This window comes from Acinonyx jubatus, chromosome D4 (genome assembly GCF_027475565.1).
Source record: "Acinonyx jubatus isolate Ajub_Pintada_27869175 chromosome D4, VMU_Ajub_asm_v1.0, whole genome shotgun sequence".
In the NCBI taxonomy this organism is placed as follows: Eukaryota; Metazoa; Chordata; class Mammalia; order Carnivora; family Felidae; genus Acinonyx; species Acinonyx jubatus.
This window is the reverse complement of record NC_069391.1, coordinates 74,419,992-74,439,265: the sequence shown is the minus strand read 5'-3', so window position 1 is coordinate 74,439,265 and position 19,274 is coordinate 74,419,992. Positions and strand designations below refer to the sequence as shown.

Here is a 19,274-nt window from a genome sequence, read left to right as displayed (position 1 = left end):
GGGAATGGGCAAAAGGGATTAAGAGTAGACTTAAAATGATGAGTACTGAGTCATATATAGAATTGTTGAATCCCTGTATTGTATTTATACCTGTATGTTAATGATACTGGAATTTTAACTAAAAATAATTTTAAAAACATATGGAGATAGTTCTCATTTTAAGGGTTTACTATACCAACATATATTTTGGCACTTTTTAACATTGTAAAATCATATTTTAAAAATAGATTTCTCTATAATATGGAACACTTGAGCTCAAAAAAAATCATCTATGTTTACAGTGGGATGTACTGTCATTTTGACTTGGAGAGCTGGGTAGATTTTATTCTTCTCTTCATACACAAATTACTGATTTTTTTCTATTTGTATATAGAATGGTAAAAATTATTTTTTACTCCTCTGAGTATATATGAAACAAAACAATTTTATTTCTACTTACAGGTCTCAATTTATTGATGATACATACCAGGAAGTACTGGATCTGCTACTGCCATTAAATCTTGAGGTGATTGTTGAGCGAAATTTATCTTGGGAATGGTACCAGGAGGTTCCTTGTTTTAATGTAAATGCTCAGCTAAAGCCCATGGAGGTGAGTTTTTTGGATGCTTATTTATTTCCATTTTGTGTGTTAAAAATATTTCTTGGGAACATAAGGTATTTTGGTTGTAGATATTACATACTGACCAACTTTGTCAAAGTTGTAATAGTAGCTATATTAGAATTCATTGAATGTTCTCTATTCATTCATTCAGCAAACATTTGAGTGACTACTCTGTGTTAGGTTTTAGGCTGTATATGGGGAGACAGTGGCAAAGAAGCTATGGCATTGTCATTGGCTTCGTGGAACCTAACTAGTACCAAGGGTCGGTGGTCATGGTGATCTAGAGGTGTGATAGTTAAACTTTTAAAAAGTGCATAGGCATGTACCTAAAATAGTTATAAGTTGTGGTAAATTCTGTAAAGAAAACAAATATTAGATAGGGTGAGTAGTCAGTTGGGTGTATTAATTTAGAAGTTAGTGGGGAAGTCTAAGCTGGAAATAATAATTTAAAGTCATCAGCAGCTAGATGGTATTTAAAGCCATAACAACATAAGAAATAGCCTAGAGAAAGTCCTAGAAGAAATGGAAGAGGTTGATAATGAAAATGGCAAATGGGTCATTTGCATAACTTTACTTCCCTGTTGATTGATAGTGCTTCACAGCTCTCTGATATAACTATCCAAAATTTGTATTTTCCCTCTTGGCTGGATGGAAGTCAACTGTATCACATGCTTTGCTGAAGTGACGGCAACACATACTCTGTCTGGAAGGTTACTTTAAGAAACCTACTTAACAAATCCTCTTTCCTCCTCCAATTTCCTTTCTATTTTTCCCTATAAAAATTGTATTCGAAAAGAGAAAATCATCATTTTTAAAGGTTTCAGATTTTTATTTCAGAAATACATTTCGACTTTAAAACACGATCATCTCAAGTGAAAAATCTTTATGCTCATAGTGTATAAGATCATATATAGACTCCCTAACTTACAAATGGAAAGTATTAAGATGAAAATTGAAGTCTCTCTATATTGATAAGAGAACAGATCAAAACTTTTAAAACATTAAGTAGCATGGTTAACCCAGCTTACTGCACAGATCTTGCGAGTGGCCTGAGTTAGATCTCTGGGGGGCAGCAGGGACACCATTTTGTTCCATTCTTCTCTAGGAAGATCCATGCAGAATGTTCAGATGAACCTTTGTAGACCATCTGTAAAGGCCCAGCTGCCTTCTAGGGCAGATGAAATTGGGTCTTCCCCTACCCTGATCCCCCTGAATAGGTAGCAGATATGGCCCTGGGTCCACATATTTAACCCCTCCTGGTTCAGGGAAAGGTTGGAATCAGTTACTGTCATACATCTAGACCAAGTACTGCAGCCTCTGATTTTTGACTTCTTGGACTTCTGGGGGTGGCAAGATAGCCTGTCCTGACATGTAGGAGCCATAGTCCAGCGGTCCTGGAATCCTTGTAATTCTTCTGACTTCCTGCACTGAGCTGTTTTCAAGAGTGAAGATTGCAAATACCACTATTTTGGGGGGCATTTGATAGATACATGTACTAATTGAAAGATGAGGTTTAGATGTAGTTGTCATATTTAACTTCAGCTTATTAATTTATATGAACATACTATTTTTGTAATACCAGGTATGTAATAAACACAAGATGTCATGAATAAATGAAAAAGAAAAGCACAGCATAAATAGCATGAATAAGATACACATGGACTTAATCTTAAAACACTAGATTAGCATATCATCTTTGAAATGCAGTCAAAGGAATCCTAGTACAAACAAAAGTGTTAAATTTTGTGGTGTTAAAATTATTTCCTTGAGGTGATTGAGTATATCAACTTAAAACTCAAAGGGTTTTTTTTTACATAATTTTTTTTTTACATAATTGCTATTGTATTACAGTTCTTCAGAGAAACATAATCAAAGGGTGTGTGTGTGTGTGTGTGTGTGTGTGTGTGTGTGTGTTTACACTTGGTCTGGATGTGGTAGACTGACTTCTTGATGACTCGATTTTAACCTCTCCCTGACACAGAGGATGAGGTTCAGGAGGGGTCAAACATGTGGTCCCCTGAGGTAGACTGTAACAGTTGTTCACTATTCAGGTGGATCATGAAGACCCAGTTTCATACTGGTTGGTCTGCCCCAGAAGGCAGCTGGGCACTTATAGATGGTCTGTGCATGAGGTACATATTCTATATGCATACCATATATGTAATATCTTGGATAATATTGGACCAAATATCTAGATACTGTGGCCTAGCCAAGTTGATAATTGAATTAACACAGTTTTCAATACAGATCTTATGTTGGTGATATTAGGCTAAATTCACAACACATGGGGTTTTGAGTGACTGTATGAGTTCTTTAAGTGGATTTAAGTATCATATTTAACCATTAAACCTCAGCTTTTTATATAAAGTCAGGATATATTTTTTATACCGAGGACTTTTGTTAGGTTCAAAGGAAATAATTCATGTAAAACACTGAACTATTTTTCATGATGCAAGTCAGTATTTTTGATTAAATTGCATTTGTAAATATAGGTGCTTAGTAACCCAAAAAATGCAGAGTATCTAGGTAAAGGTGAAAGTTCATTTGAAAGGTTTTAAATTATTAGGTTAATTGGTATATGCCTAACAAAAAACTTTTATTCATAATTTCATTGGAATTGGCATCTAATTTCCATATTTCACAAGGTACTAAAAATCACATGTTCATTTAGGAAACTCAGTATTATTCGGTTAGTACAAATATCTAATGCATTAAAAAATTGGCTTGTAGAGGATTGAAATGAAACACTTGGCTTTTCTGTGGAAGAGAATTTTGAACTACGTAAAGTAGTAATGTTAAAATAAGCAAATCTTTTCTTCACAGTTCATTCTTAGTCAAGAAGATTTAACAACTATTTTTAAGACATTACATGGCAATGTATGGTATGAAGAAGGTTATGGTGCCTCACCTGCAGGAGTAAAAGATGAACATAGTATTACTAGTGGAGCTAGTAATGCTTCACACCATTTAGAAGGTATGTTCTTAACTTCAAATTAGCCCTCCCCTCCCCATGTCCAACCCCTACTTTTCGTCTTTTATCCTTCTTTGCATTCTCTAGTTTGAGTTTTTGGAAAACAAGATTTATAGATCTTTTCTAAGTTCTCTAAATTGAGTATCTCTAAATTGTCTGTTCGTAGACATTCTGTTGATTTTTTTCTTTGAATCAAAATTCCTAATCGTGTTGTGACAAAATTCGTTAGTATTTATTCTTGTTACACCTACTGCCCTATATGTCCTTTTTTCAGTTTTTCTCACCATCCTCCTCTTTTCCCTTATTCCTAGTGCAGCCTATATCCCAGATGGGATATTTTATATTAGTATCAAAATATTAAGGATGTCGAGAGAGAACAGTCACTGATAAATGATGAATTTCAGCAGATATCTGCAAGATAGATCGGTGGAGCAGAGCAGAGGGAAATATAACTCAGTTGCATCTAATGTTGGATTTAATGTGCTGTGTGGAACCTGACTGGGTCTTATAGGGCTGGGATGATTATATGCTTCACAAGAAAAAAGTTCACATTCTGGCATTTTGGGGTATCCTCAAACCTACCTACCTCAAAATGGAACCTACTAGTCCACTAGATCCACTCTTGCAAAGCCCTGAGATAATACGCAACTTTTCCAGTCAGGGAAACACAAAAACAACCCTACATTTATAACATTATAGGACACTCTATCCTTATTGAGTAGTATAACCAGTCTAGTCCTTTGTTGTTAAAATATTCATAGTCAGAATAAGGAAATAGCAAGAACCAAAGCATAAAAGAAACAAAGATGACAACTATTTTCTGAGTGAAAGAGAAATAATTGAGGTAACAGAATAGAATGTAAACAAACAGAAAACAAACTCTAATTCATAATCAGAGGATTTTGAGAATATAGAAACTGAATCCTACCATCACGACCTGCCCCCCTCTCAAGATAAGAAAGAGTTCTTGGAACCCAAAAATATGGTGAAATTTTGAAACAGAACAAATGCACTAAGCATGAATTTAAAACATAAATACTGAGTTGGAATATATAGTTGATGTAAAATCAGCTCCCATGACGCTGAGGAAAAATAAACCATAGAAATGTAAAATGAGATAAAACTTAAGAATGACAGACCTTTAATTACCTTGGGGTGCCTGGGTGGCTCACTTGGTTAAGTATCTGACTCTTGATCTCAGCTCAGGTCATGATCTCATGGTTTGTGAGATGGAGCCTCACATTGTGCTCTGTGCTGACAGTACAGAGACTGCTTGGGATTCTCTCTATGCCCCTCCCCTGCTCGTGCTCACTCGTTCTCTCCCCTCCCCCACCTCCCCATCAAAATGAATAAACTTCAAATAAAAAAAAGATAGACCTTTAGTCAAAGGTTGCAATCCAGAATAATAAGTATGTTAGGAGAAGAACTGAGAAAATGGAAGAGAAGAACCTTTGAAAGAAATAATAGAAAATCTCCAGAGCTAAATAAATAGTGAAATAAATTCTTGGATATAAAAAAAACATAACAACTGTCAGGCAGATTGAATAAACAAAGACTGCCCATGCACACATATCTTCATGAAATGTTAGAACCACAAAGGTAAGATTTATAGTTTCAGAAAAAAAGCAGGCTGTTTACTAGGGGCTTGGAAAAAGAGTTACTGGAATCAGATTATCCTGAACAAAACTGGATGGGATGGGGTAGATGGATGATAAAAGACAATGAAGTACTATAGTCCTATATCTAAGAAAAATGATTTTGAAGTTAGGATTCTATATATGATCAAACCTTGAAATGTGAAAACACAATAATTCTCAAATTTCTAGTGGCTCAAAGTTTACTTCATTCTCATTCATCAAGAAATTACTTTGAAATATAATCTAGCAAAACAAACAAGGAATCCAGGAAAAAGGAAAACATGGGAATCTGAAAACAATGGGCCTACTCAGGAGTACATTGAAAAGGAATCCCAAAATTATCTGTTTGATTGGGCTAGGAAGTTCTTGGTTTTCATTAAAGGGGAATTCAGAATGCCTTAAGAAAAATTGTAAGAAATGGCAGAATGTCTTTAAAAAAAGAAAAACAGCATGAATTTCATGTAGTATATAGAATGAGGGCTTAATTAGATAAATAAGTGATATTTGGAAAGGAAGACATGCTTTTGTTTCTTAAGGGAGATATCTCTACTATACAGTCTGGGCCAGAAGTGAAGTGGATTTACATTTTGCATGATTTTGAGCCACTGTTAGAATATGAGAAGAGAGTCGTCTTTTTTGAGAGATGAACTAGTTGTGATATAGCAGTAGAGGAAGTGTTAATAATATACTATTACTCTCTTCATTGAAAATTATCACATAGCCATAGTTAACACATTGAAGACTTAATTATGTAAGTAAGAATGTAAATGTTATTAACTCTGTTAACATGGAAATGGAGATATAACTGATAAAAGCAAGAAAAGAAGAAGATGGGACGGGTAGAGGAAGTGGTAAGGACTTAAAATAGTGGGGAGTGTAAAGATCATGTCCAAAATGAAACAAAAAATAGACATGTGAATATATTACTATTTTAATCATTTTTTTGAAATTTATGCCTACATTGAGGTGGAAGGAATAAGGTAAACAACTCTTAGGTACTCATCAACCCAGTTTCAACAACTAGTATCATGTGACTGTCTTTATTACTGCTGTAACTCTGCTTTTTCTTCCCCCTACTGCCATCCCACTAAATGACTTTAAAGAAAATCTTAGATGGTCTACCTTCAATTGGTTTTTAAGCAGTAAGAACTTTACTTTTTAAATGTAGTCAGAGTAACATTGTCACCCCTAAAAAATGGCTATACTCCCTATAAACCATGAAAATATCCTGGTAGGCTTCATTTTCTCCTGATTGTCTCATAAATGCTTTTTTTTTCTTTTCATAATGGTAAAGGAACCAATTTGCAAGGATGTTCTAACAACTTTAAATCTGTTGTACCTAATAACAGAGTTCCAAAATGTCTGCAACAAAAATTGACAAAACAAAAGGAAGAAATACCCCTATACAGAATCATAGTTGTGTATTTAGCACACCACTCTTAGTAATTAATAGAATATAGACAAAAATCAGAAAGAATATAGAACATTTGAACACTGTTAACAAAATTGACCTAATTGACGTTAATATAATACTACATTCAACAATTGCAGAATGTACTTCTTTTAAAAGGGCTCTTAGAATATTCACAAGGATAGACCATCCTGGGAGGCCATAAAATTTTCTGGCCACATGGAATTAAATTAGAAATGAGTAGAAGTAGGATGTCAGAGAAGCTTGAAATACTTGGACATTAAACATTTTTCAAATAACCTGTGGGTCAAAAAAGAAAAGATGCGGGGCTCCTGGGTGGCTCAGTTGGTTGAGCGTCCGACTTCAGCTCAGGTCATGATCTCGCAGTTCGTGAGTTCGAGCCCTGCGTCAGGCTCTGTGCTGACGGCTCAGAGCCTGGAGCCTGCTTCAGATTCTGTATCTCCCTCTGTCTGCCCCTTCCCCGCTCATGCTCTGTCTCCCTCTGTCTCTCAAAAATGAATAAACGTTAAAAAAAAAATTTTTTTTTTTTTTTAAAGAAAAGACAAAGGAAAGTAGAAAAGTGTTTAAACGGGAAGATAATGAACATAAAGCATACCAAAATTTGGGGATGCAAGTAAAGCAGAGCTGAAATAATTTTGTAGCTGAAAAGGATTTGATTAGGAAAAACGAGTTTAAAAGATTAAATATTTTGCCTGGAGAAAGTAGAAAAGAGCAAATTAAACCCAAAGTAAATACAAGAGAGCAGTAATACAGGTATGAGTAGAAGTCAGTGGAAGAGAAACAGGTAAATAATAGAGAAAATTGGCAAAGTCAGAGATTATTTTCATTGGAAAAAACTAATGAAATTGATAAACTCTTAGGATGGAAGAAAGAAAGAAAAAAATTAGCAGTATCAGAGTTAGATAGATACTGCAGATCACTACCAGGATAATGAGGAAATATTGTGAATAATTTTGTGACTGGATTCTACAACTTGTTTGAAATGGAGAAATTACTTGGAAAACACAAAATTGCCAAAACTGACATAAGAAGAAATAAAAAATCTGAGCAGCTCTCTGTCAAAGGATTTCAATTTCAGTGGTGATTTCTTTGCAATATTTGAGTTAGAAATAATACCAGTGTTACACAAACTTTGCTGGAAAATAGAGGAAGGGGGATCACTTCCTTAGCAATTTTTTAAAGCAAGCATTACTCTGGTAACAAGGAAAAGAAAAAGCCAGTTCAGGAAAAGAATCTCGGGGTACTTGGTGGCTTATTTGGTTAAGCGTTTGACTCTTGGTTTTGGCTCAAATCATGATCTTGAGTTTGTGGGATTGAGCCCTATGTTGGGCTCTGCGCTTACAGCATGGAGCCTGCTTGGGAAATTTCTCTCTCTCTCTCTCCCCCCCCCTCTTTACCCCCCCCCCCCCACATAAATAAGCATTTAAAAAAATCACACACCAAATACTTCATGAACACAGATATGGAAATTTTAAACAACATATTAGTATACTGAATCCAACAATAAGGATATAGGATACTTCACCTTGACCAAGTGAGAATTAGCCCAAAATAACAAAGTTGGTTTTAACAGTCAAAAATCAATGAATGTAAATCACCAAATTAACAAAGAAGAAAAAGATTATATCTCAGCAGATGCAAAGAAAGCATTTGACAAAATTCTGTACCTGTTTGTGAAGAAAACTAGAAATATTTAAAAGGCATACTTAATGCTGAAGTGTTAAATTTTTCCCTGTAAAGTAGGCACAAGTTAGAAGTGTCCATAATCATCATACCAGGTCAATTGGTAGTCATTGATAGAGTAATAAGGCCAGGAGAAGGATTAATGGTCTAAAGAATAGAAAGAAGTAAAAATGCCTTTGACCACATAGCCAGAAAACCGAAAAACAAAGGGCAAAAAAAAAATATATATATATATATATTGCAAAGGAAGAACAAAGATTTATACTGTCTAATTTCAAAACATGGAATAAACTACAAATCTTGTTAGTATGGCTATTGGCATAACATAAATGGAATAGTAAAGCCCAGGAGTCCAGAAAACACACAGATAGAGTCAACTGATTTCAATGAAGACTAGTCAATAGGGAAAGGATAAACGTTTTTAACAAATGGTGCTGTCACAACTAGATAAATGTAGGAAAAAGTGAACCTTGTCCCTTTATACCATATATAGAAATTAATTTGAGATGGATGAAAGACCTATGTTTGAAAGCTAAAACTTTAAGCTTATAAAAGACAACATGGGATACCTTCATCATCATGGGATAGCCAAAGATTTCTTAGGCAGATAGAACACTAATCATGAAAACTTTATAAAGGACACTTCATAAACATTTTTAATTTATACTTATCAAAAGATGGTATCAGATTGTGAAAAGTGAGGCCTCAGTCTGAGATACATATTCATGATACATGGATATGATGTTGTCATATCTAGAATATCTGATAACTCCTTGAAATTAAGAACTTTAAAAATAAAACCAAAAGAATTACCAAAAAAATTGGATACATGGGAGAGGATACGTTAAATGTACAGTAAGCAGGTGAAAAGGTCCTAATATAGTTATTTATCTGGAAAACTCACCAGATGAGTCAGTTTTTAAAAGACTGACAACTCCCCATGTTGATGAGAATGTGAAACAGCGGAGACGCACATAATGTGATTTGGGAATGTGAATGAGTTGGGAAAATGTTGGGAATGTGAAATACTATAACTACTTCAACAGAGTCTGGCAGTTGACATATATCTACCTTGTAACAAACAATTATGGTCTAAGTATTTATCCTACCCCACTCCAAAATCAGTGCATATATCTACAAAATGACTTATTCAGGAGTATTTGTAGCAGATTGATTCATAATAGCTTAAATCTGGAAACAACCCATATGTTCATCAGTCCTAGAATGGATAAACTATATTTTTTGTAGAATGCATTTTCATAGACTGCAGAAGAAAGAATGACCCTTGCAACAACATGGATGACTCTGAAACATGTTTACTGAAGGAAGCCAAACACGAAAGAGGTTTTACTCTGAATATGACTATGCAGAATTTAAGAACAAACAAACAAAACTAACCTTTGGTGATTAAAAATTAGAATGGTAGGGAGGATTAGCTAGAAAGAGTTACAAGAGAGCTTTCTGGAATGATGTAAATCTTCAGTATCTTTTTTTTGTAAATAATTAAACTTGTATTTTATTTTTAAATATGAAATTTATTGTCAAATTGGTTTCCATACAACACCCAGTGCTCATTCCAAAAGGTGCCCTCCTCAATACCCATCACCCACCCTCCCACCCCTCCCACCCCCCCCACCCCCCATCAACCCTCAGTTTGTTCTCAGTTTTTAAGAGTCTCTTATGCTTTGCCTCTCTCCCTCTCTAACCTCTTTTTTTTTCTTCCCCTCCCCCATGGACTTCTGTTAAGTTTCTCAGGATTTACATAAGAGTGAAAACATACATATACTGGCAAAGATGAGGTTAAGCTTTCACTTTTTGCAGATGACATGATATTATACATGGAAAATCCGATAGACTCCACCAAAAGTCTGCTAGAGCTGATACATGAATTCAGCAAAGTCGCAGGATACAAAATCAATGTACAGAAATCAGTTGCATTCTTATACACTAATAATGAAGCAACAGAAAGACAAAGAAACTGATCCCATTCACAACTGCACCAAGAAGCATAAAATACCTAGGAATAAACCTAACCAAAGATGTAAAAAATCTTCAGTATCTTAATTGAAGTGTTTGTGGCATGGATATATAAAATCTCATTGAATTGTTCTGCTAAGATCTATGTATTTCACTGATATAAATTTTAACTTAATTAAAAATAAGTTATGTGGTGTGGTGGTACTTGTCTCTGCGGTTGGGTAGAATGAAAATTAGCAAGAGCTGTGTGTTTAGTAAAAGCCCATTTAATATATACCATGTACATAAATGCCTTGGCTCAAAATGTAAAATTCAGGAAAGAATGAATTTTGTTTCCTTCTTTTCAGTGGAACAGTTTTTTAAACATCATTTAAGATGATCTTGTTTGGTTTTAGTTTTTTGAAGTAAGTTTGAATATTAAACTAGGTGCCAGGTATTCTAGTAGGAATTTTACACATACTCTTTTACTTAATCCCGAAAACAAACCCAGTGGTTAGTTCTGTTATTCTCATTTTACAAAAATGGAAACAGGAGCATCAGTGTTTAATATTTCCAAGTTACTGCATGGATAGAATCTTAAGCCAGTAGTTACTGAGGTCAGCATCTGAATTTTCTAATCTTTTTTTATTTTCTTGAATATCATTATACTATACCTGTTTAGTGGATAATTCTCTTAAGCCTATTTTAAGCCTGTTTTAATGACTTCTACTTTTCTTAACTTTTTTGTCCAATAACTTTTCATTTTTCCAAGGAACAACTGTAGTGACAGCTGCTGTGGTAGAAATACATTCACAGGCCTCTCAAGTTAAGACAACGCTAAATATGAGTTTCAAAACTGATTATCTCACCATGGTACTATATAGTCCAAGTCCTGAGCAGGTAAGTTAAGGAAGAAAAAATATTTTCTCACTTGATGAAAATGATATGTGAGTGCTTATTAAAGTAACAGTTTTTGGGGTACTTGGGTGGCTCAGTTGGTTGAGCCTTCGACTTTGGCTCAGGTTATGAGCTTGCACTTCCTCACTTGGAGCCCCGCACTGGGCTGTGTGCTGACAGCTCAGAGCCTGGGGCCTGCTTGTGATGCTGTGTCTCCCTCTTTCTCTCTGCCCTCCCCCACTCACACTCTGTGTCTGTTGCTCAAAAATAAGTAAACATTTTAAAAATATTTTAAAAAATAACAGTTGTTAATATTTCATATGTATTTTGGATTATCTTTTCCTCTGAAAAATGTTACTGATTATTTCATTTTAATAACAAAATTAATTTAACCATTGCCCTTTTAAGATAAGTTTTCTTTCCTATAGGTAGTGATGTAAAAAAAAAAAAAGTTTTTAAATTAAATGGCTTTTTTGGCCTTTCATTAGCAAGCCCTGTGGAGATAGAGAATGTGGTAGTTCATATCTTAAAATGTGTTAAACTTTGTTTTTCTGTAAAATGTGTATTGGTTTCCTCTTCCACAGACTTCCTTTACAGATGTTCGTGATCCTGCTCTGAAACTTGCTGAATTTAAGTTGGAGAATATTATAAGCACTGCAAAGATGTATACAGATGACTCAGTATTTTCTTCCTTCTCATTAAAAAACTGTATTTTAGATGATAAAAGACCTCATGTCAAGAAGGCAACTCCTAGGTAACAGTGTGCTTAGTTTTTATTTGAGAAATGTTTGAATTGTTTGACAAAACTTAATCCCAAAGTTGCATGTTTGTTTTCTGGGTACATCCTAAGATCTTCAAAGTTTCAATTTAGTGGAGTCACGGTTTTCAGCATTGCAAATGGCCTCGTTCAGTTACGTGCTGTTCTTACTGGATGGTTGATGGAATGGTTCAAAAGAAATAATGCAGTTAAACTTGTTTTTTAAATGAATCTCTTTTTTCCTAAATTATTATTCATCTTTGTAAGTTCTAATGGGAAAACATGAAAAATTGAGAAGACATTTAAGTTCTGCCACTTGCTTAAAGTTAACACTTACTAGTTTATGAAACAGTTGTGCTCCACAAGTTCTTAAGTCTGTTATTTGGAGTACTTTGTGATCTTTCCAAGAGAAATGACTTCAGAATGTTGGTTTGCTGTTAGTAAAATGAATAAGAGGTCTTTTGACTTTTATTGGTGTGTTTGGTTATTTTTAAGATACTCACAGGAATTGTTATTGTATTTTTCAGAATGATAGGACTGACAGTTGGGTTTGACAAAAAGGACATGATGGATGTAAAGTATAGGAAAGTCAGAGATGGTTTGGTGACTGATTTAGTCCTTCAAGAAATGTATATTTGTGCCAGTGTAGAATTTCTGCTGACAGTTGCAAACGTCTTTCTTGAGGCCTTCACCACAGGCACGGCTATAGAAACCAGTGTTCAAACATGGACTGCTAAGGAAGAAGGTTAGTTATTGGCTAAAATATTTAATATATGTATTATTGAAATGCTACAATAGCACTTGCCTTGATTATCTGTCTAGATGATGAGGCTAAGTGAATTAATAAAGTAAAATATTTTTCAGAGGTAAGTGAAAAACGTAAATGTGTTTTCCTGTAGGATGTGCAGTTTGTGTATTTTTCTACATATGAATATATATTGGGTTCAATAATTAAGGGACCTATATTAGAATAAGCAAATATGCTTCTCTACAGGCAGTAATTTAAAAGAATTTTTTTGACAAAAACAAGCAGGAGGAATAATGCACCAACTATTCCTTTTCATATTTAAAGACAGTATTTTTACTTAATGTACTCTTTTATTTTTGTTATTTATACAGCTCTCCATTATCATTTACATATGTGGCTCATTGTGGTGTAGCCGAAGGAGTGCCAAGTTGAGAGTCAGATTGGGTTAGTTCCCAGCTCTGCCATGAAAGGGGTTTTCCCCCACATTTTAAAATGCTCTTAAGACTATACATCTTCAACTTTTATACTAAAAGAATTACAGTAGATTCCTTTGAGATCTAAGATTCTTGTATTTTTTTCCTTGGAATGAAAAAACCATTTTCTCACAAGTAACAAGTTTTTCCATAAACTGTATAAGAAATACTTAGAAATATTTTAAAATGTGAACTTACTTTGTTTCTATTTAGTACCTGTACAGGAAAAAGAGAAGTGGGAAGTTAATATTATTATTAAAAATCCTGAAATTGTGTTTGTGGCTGATATGACACGAAGTGATGCTCCTGCCTTAGTCATTACAACACAATGTGAAATTTGTTGGAAAGGTGACCGTGAGAACAGTACAATGACTGCTGCCATTAAAGATCTTCAAGTGAGAGCATGCCCATTTCTTCCAGTCAAGAGAAAAGGCAGAATCACTACGGTGAGTTTACTCTTTCCTTATCTGCTTAATTGTACACTATTTCGGATTTAGCCATATGCCTCTTTAGAAAACTACTAACGTACTTCTCAGCCTTTTTCTGTAAAATACCTTTCTTTCTTCTTGAAGAGCCTAGTCTAGATTATTATTACACAAGCTTTGAAGCTCTTTTTCATTCCCCAGTTGCTCCACAGTGTTGTATGTATTTGTGGGAATAGTCTCACCAACAAGTTGTTTTCGTCGGGACGCTTCTCGGAGACCTCACTCTGGCTTTCTGACCACATCAATTTCACACTGCTCTTAGCTCTTTGAGACTTTCTGCCAGTCATTTGCTATGTTGTTTCCGTTTTATTATCTTTAATTTTTTTCTCCCATCTGGACACTTTTGCTCAGATAGATGTTTTTTTTTTTTCTTTTTTCCCTGTAATTTATTTGAACCTTGAGCCATTTGCTTCGATATACATTCACATTTATGTTTTACTCTGTGTTTTACTCTCTTGGCCTTCCACTCTTCATAACTGAGGAAAGTCCGTTTCTTCAAAGACATCTTTTTCTTTCTTTTTTTTTTTTTTTTTTGATGTTTATTTATTTCTGAGATAGAGACAGAGCATGAGCGGGGAAGGGGCAGAGAGAGAGGGAGACACAGAATCCGAAGCAGGCTCCAGGCTCCAAGCTGTCAGCACAGAGCCCTACGCAGGGCTTGAACTCACAAACCGTGAGATCATGACCTGAGCCGAAGTTGGACACTCAACTGACTGAGCCACCCATAGATGTCACCCCTAAAGACATCTTTTTCAAGTTAACTATTACTCCTAGTACTCGTATAAAACACAAATTGTGCAGGCTTCTACAAGGAGTAGTAGAAGCATAAATGTTCTTAATAGTCAACATAGAAATATAAACTGTAATTTTGTGATAAGCCAATACATATATGTCAATTAGGATACAGGCGAGTTTCTTTTCTTAGTTTGCAAGGCTGATGGCTCACCACTAACAAAAGAGAGGAAACAACAACTGGAGGGCAAGGTGATTCTCTTTTATGTTATAATTTAGAAATTTTACATATATTTTTTTCTATTTACATCTGTTTGGCCTTGTTAAAGACAAAATCCAACCAGGGAAATTTGAAGATATAATTGGCTTTATTAAGCATTTCATGAATTTGGCTGCATCCCATCTAGCAAATAGAAAGAAGTTCCTAGGAGTTATATAAAATGGAAGGTTTTTTTAAATAGGAAGGAGAATGAGCAGGGAAGTTGTTAGCAAAAGAAAGGATTGTTTCAGACAAGGTCATATTCCTTTAAAAGAGAGAGGCTTGTTGGGTAGATTAACTCCTCTTCCTTTTGGGGATGGAGAAGGGTCCATATGACAGATTACCTTATTGGTGCAGACCAAAAACTTCCTGATTAAGACTACATTTTGGGGGGAGGTTGAAACTGCAGTTAGGTTAGGTATTAAGCCCTGGTTTACCAATTTAGCCTAGCATAAGTAAGTGACTTCATCTTGAACCTGTGGTTTTTCCTTTTATTACCAGCTTGAACTTAGTTGTAGGACCACACTTCTCTTCAAAAAGGACTGGAGTGTGTGCTCTTTTTTCCTGAGCTACCGTGTGCTCACCTGAAACTTCTATTACTGTAGGAGAGAAAAGGGGATACAAGGTGACAGTTAGAGGTCCTGCCCTATTGGTCACTCAGAGGTTTTTTCCTTTGTCCCGACGTATAATTCATAGTTGTCTTTTCTCATCCAGAGAACATCTCCATCTCTTCCTTAAGGGGTACAAGTTCAAAGTCCAGGATCTTTGGGTGATAGTTTTTTTCAGTCTGCTGTGACTTCTCTCTTTTAGACCATCTATTAACTAACAGACAAATACTCTATTGCTTTTCAGCAAGCACTCCATCACCACACACACAAATACCACATACTGGTGGTGTAAGGACAGGGTAGTTGCGGTTCAGAAAAAGAAAGAATGGGAACACTTGGTAGTCACTTATCCTTAACAACTGTCATATCCTTCTGAGTGGGAATGCGAAAACTTGCAGCTCCTATAGTGGAGTCCGGTTCCTGGGAGAGCATGTGTTGTGCCTTCCGTTTTACTCTCATGGAAGAGCATTGCTGTCTTTTTCTCAGATCGCTCTGGCCTTCCCCTTTGAAAGAATTTTTTTTTTTTTTTTTGCCATTATTCTGTAGACACTTCTGAGGTGGCTATTGTCTTTTTTGGGGGAACCCCAGAGTGGTCACAGCTTCCTCCTGAGTTGGTTACTCAGCAGTTGAATAACAGGGTTTTGCATCACAGATATGGTTTCTTTGGCATTCCTTCATTCCTTGAACATTTAGTTTACATCTAGGTAGTTCCAGGTAAAAGCAGCCGTAACCAAAGCATGCATTCATTCACTTACCGTAGAAAATTCCTGTTTTACTTACTGATGTTTATATTCTGTCTATTCTGCCTCCATCCTGATTTAGTAAAGGCTACTTTAATAACAGGTGTGGGCAAGGGGGACAAGCACCATCTGTAATCTAATTTTTGTTGTTATTTTTGCCATGGGCTAGTTCCATATTTGATTTTAACAAAAATTGCTAGAGAAAGACTGGGAGTGCAGTCTTCTCTCTCGCTGAGGCTCCTCTTTAGAGCCGGAGTCTCCTCAGTGGTTTCCTGTCTCTCATAGGACTTTGCAGACAGCAGAATGAAGGAGCTAATACAGAGCAACATTCTAAATATTCCAAGCCTGTCTGGCTGAAGTCAGGTTTTTTCCCAGAGTACGTTGTCTGCCTTCCTAGGTATCACCAGTAGCAGTCTTCCCAGGTATTTTGCTATGGCATTGTTAAAGTCATCAGCTTTGTATTTTTGTAGCTGGGGTACAGGGGGGCAAGAGCACCTGGCCCTGGGGTCCCAAATAGACCAGGTTTGACCAATCACTGCTGACAGAATCCAAAGGCAGAGAGACAGTGGTGGTGAAACAGGAAAGGAATTTATTTCAGTGAGGCCAACACTGGGAAGACAGCAGACTAATATCTCAAAGACGGTCTCCAAAGTACCGAAAATGGGTCTAGATTTATACAAGGAGAATGTGGGTTGGGGGCCTGGATGGCTCAGTTGGTTGAGCATATGACTCTTGATTTTAGCCAGGGTCATGATCTCATGATCTGTGGGATTGAGCCTCATGTCAGGCTGTGGGTTGGCAGCAGGAGCCTGCTCAGGATTCTTTCTCCTCCTTTCCTCTGCCCCTCCCCTGCTTGAGTGCGCATTGGTGCACATATGCTTGCACACTCTCTCTGAAAATAAAACAATAAACTTCACAAAAATGTGGGGCAAAGGTTTGTGGGTGTGAGCAGGTGGGCAGTAAAGGTCAGGTGGACCATTGTCTTGTGGTCAGTCACATGGGGTCTTGCTGGCTTAGGGCAGTGCTTATTGCTTGAAAGGGTAGTTTCGGCTCCCATCAGAGGATGCTTTGCCCATAGGGTCTGTTGCCCTTGTTAAGTAATAAGCTGTAAAGAAAAACTTAATCAGTTAGAAAGTACAGACTAAGGTCACAGTGGAGGTAGTTGAAGGCCTCTTTCATTTTGAAATATCCCTTGTCCATTCAATTGGCAAATCAGTCACAGATATTTTGAACTTTGCTGAAGTGCCAACTTCTCTGAATGAAATTCTGTGCTTAGTTAGGATATTAATTAGGTGCTGTAACAAGGAGTACCTCCCAAAAAGTAGCTAAAGCATGGCTTAACTACATTTAAAAGATTGTTTCCATCTTGTTCTGCTATTCCTAGGATGTAATTTAATCTGCTTATTCAAGGAAATAGATTTTTTCCTCTTAGTCCCATTCTGCTGACCATTTAGAAATTGCTGACCACTCCACTCTACTTAGCAATAGCCTTCTGCTTAGTATATAACTAATTTGACAAATAATTAGAAGGTAAATCACCTCCAAATTTTGAGATAACTCCTCTGCTCCTTTTTCTCCCCCTTGGGAACTTTGCAGGGTTACCTTGGTAGCTTGCTTATACTTCCATGCAGATGTTTTTAACATGACTTTCAACTTGTAGATGGATTTCTACTCTGCCACAAGTGGCTTCCTTCATAGATGGAAACAGAAGTATAGAAAAGGATGGGGCACTTGGGTGGCTCAGTCTTTTAAGTGTCCAACTTCGGCTCAGGGCATGATCTCATGGTTTGTGAGTTCTTGCCCTGTGTCGGGCTCTGTGCTGACAGCCCAGAGCCTGGAGCCTGCTTCAGAATCTGTGTATCTCTCTCTCTGCTCCTCCCCTGCTCATACTCTGTCTCTCTCCCTCTCAAAAATCAGTAAACATTAAAAAGGAAAAAAAAAAGTATTGAAAAGGAGATCTTTAGCTGGGTAACCATGTCTTAAGGGAAACTTCTGTGATTTGGGGGGATTTTGAAAAGTGTATTTATTATTTATGGCCAGCCAGCAGTTTTGGCCACATACATTTGGATAAGTTGTAGTTAGTGGAACTTTAATTGATACTGTATTTATTTAATATTAAAGTTTCTTAATCTAATATATATATATTTTTTTAACATTTATTCATTTTTGAGAGAGAGAGCACGAGTGGGAGAGGGGCAGAGAGAGAGAGAGGGAGACACAGAATCCACCACAGGCTCCAGGCTCTAGGCTCTGAGCTGTCATCACAGAGCCTGATGCAGGGCTCAAACCCACTAACCACAAGATCATGACCTGAGCCAAAGTCAGATGCCCAACCAACTGAGCCACCCTGGCACCCCAGGGTGCCCCAGATTAAGAAACCCCAGTTTCTTAATCTAATATTAATTGGGGTCCATAGATGCTTATTAAAACTTCATGAACCTTGTAAAGTGCTGTATACATGGATTTTTAAAAATGAGAATTTACTTTTCAAGGGATACACAACACCAAATTTTTAGAAGTTTTAACAGATTGGATATTCTCATCTTTGCTCCTTGTAGAGTATAAATTTATATTTGTTTGACTTTATTTCACCCATTAAGATTTTATAATTTTTGAATAAATTCCTAAATCATAATAAAGCTAAATCATGATCCAGATTTTGAATTTATATCATAACAAATGTCTGTAAGTTTTTTTTAAGTTTTTATTCAAATTCCAATTAGTCAACATACAGTGTAATATTGTTACAGGGGTACAATGTAGTGATTCAACACTTCAACAACACTCGGTGCTCATCACAAGTGCACTCCTTAATCCCCATCACTTATTTAACTCACCTCCCACTGCTAACCATTGGTTTGTTCTTTGCAGTTAAGAATCTGTTTCTTGGTTTGCCCCCTCTCTCTTTTTTTTCCCTTTGCTCATTTGTTTCTTAAATTCCACAGATGAGGAAATCAAAGGGTATTTGTCTTTCTCTGACTGACTTATCTCACTTAGCATAATATTGTTCACCTCATTGTAAATAGCACTATTTCATCCTTTTTTATGGCTGGGCTGTCAGCTTTTTTAAGTGAATTTGTGTTATTCTATAACTTTACTAAACTTGTTACCTATCCGAGTATTTTTAATTATGTTAGGTTTTCTAAAAATTACCTGCAAAAGTAACATTCTTTGTTCCTTAAATGACAATAATGACTCATCCTCATTGCATTCCCATTTTTAAGTTATTACTATATTACTATAATTTTAATATTTGCTTGTGAATTTATACATATAACCTTGAGATGTTGAAAAT

General features: G+C 35.9%; 1 protein-coding gene across 8 annotated transcripts in view; it reads left to right on the top strand.

Moving 5' to 3' along the window:
- Positions 1 to 19,274, top strand: part of VPS13A (vacuolar protein sorting 13 homolog A) — a 251,081-nt gene that overhangs the window by 132,457 nt on the left and 99,350 nt on the right. For all 8 annotated transcript variants that reach the window (XR_008291251.1, XR_008291252.1, XR_003414530.2 and 5 more), the window contains 6 exons: positions 442 to 589; positions 3,425 to 3,575; positions 11,053 to 11,180; positions 11,762 to 11,931; positions 12,462 to 12,679; positions 13,369 to 13,601. Coding sequence is in view for 5 of the 8 variants with exons in the window: in XM_027040998.2 (XP_026896799.1) it covers positions 442 to 589; positions 3,425 to 3,575; positions 11,053 to 11,180; positions 11,762 to 11,931; positions 12,462 to 12,679; positions 13,369 to 13,601 (1,048 nt within the window). In the remaining 3 variants the exon portion in view is untranslated. The remainder of the gene's footprint in view (positions 1 to 441; positions 590 to 3,424; positions 3,576 to 11,052; positions 11,181 to 11,761; positions 11,932 to 12,461; positions 12,680 to 13,368; positions 13,602 to 19,274) is intronic.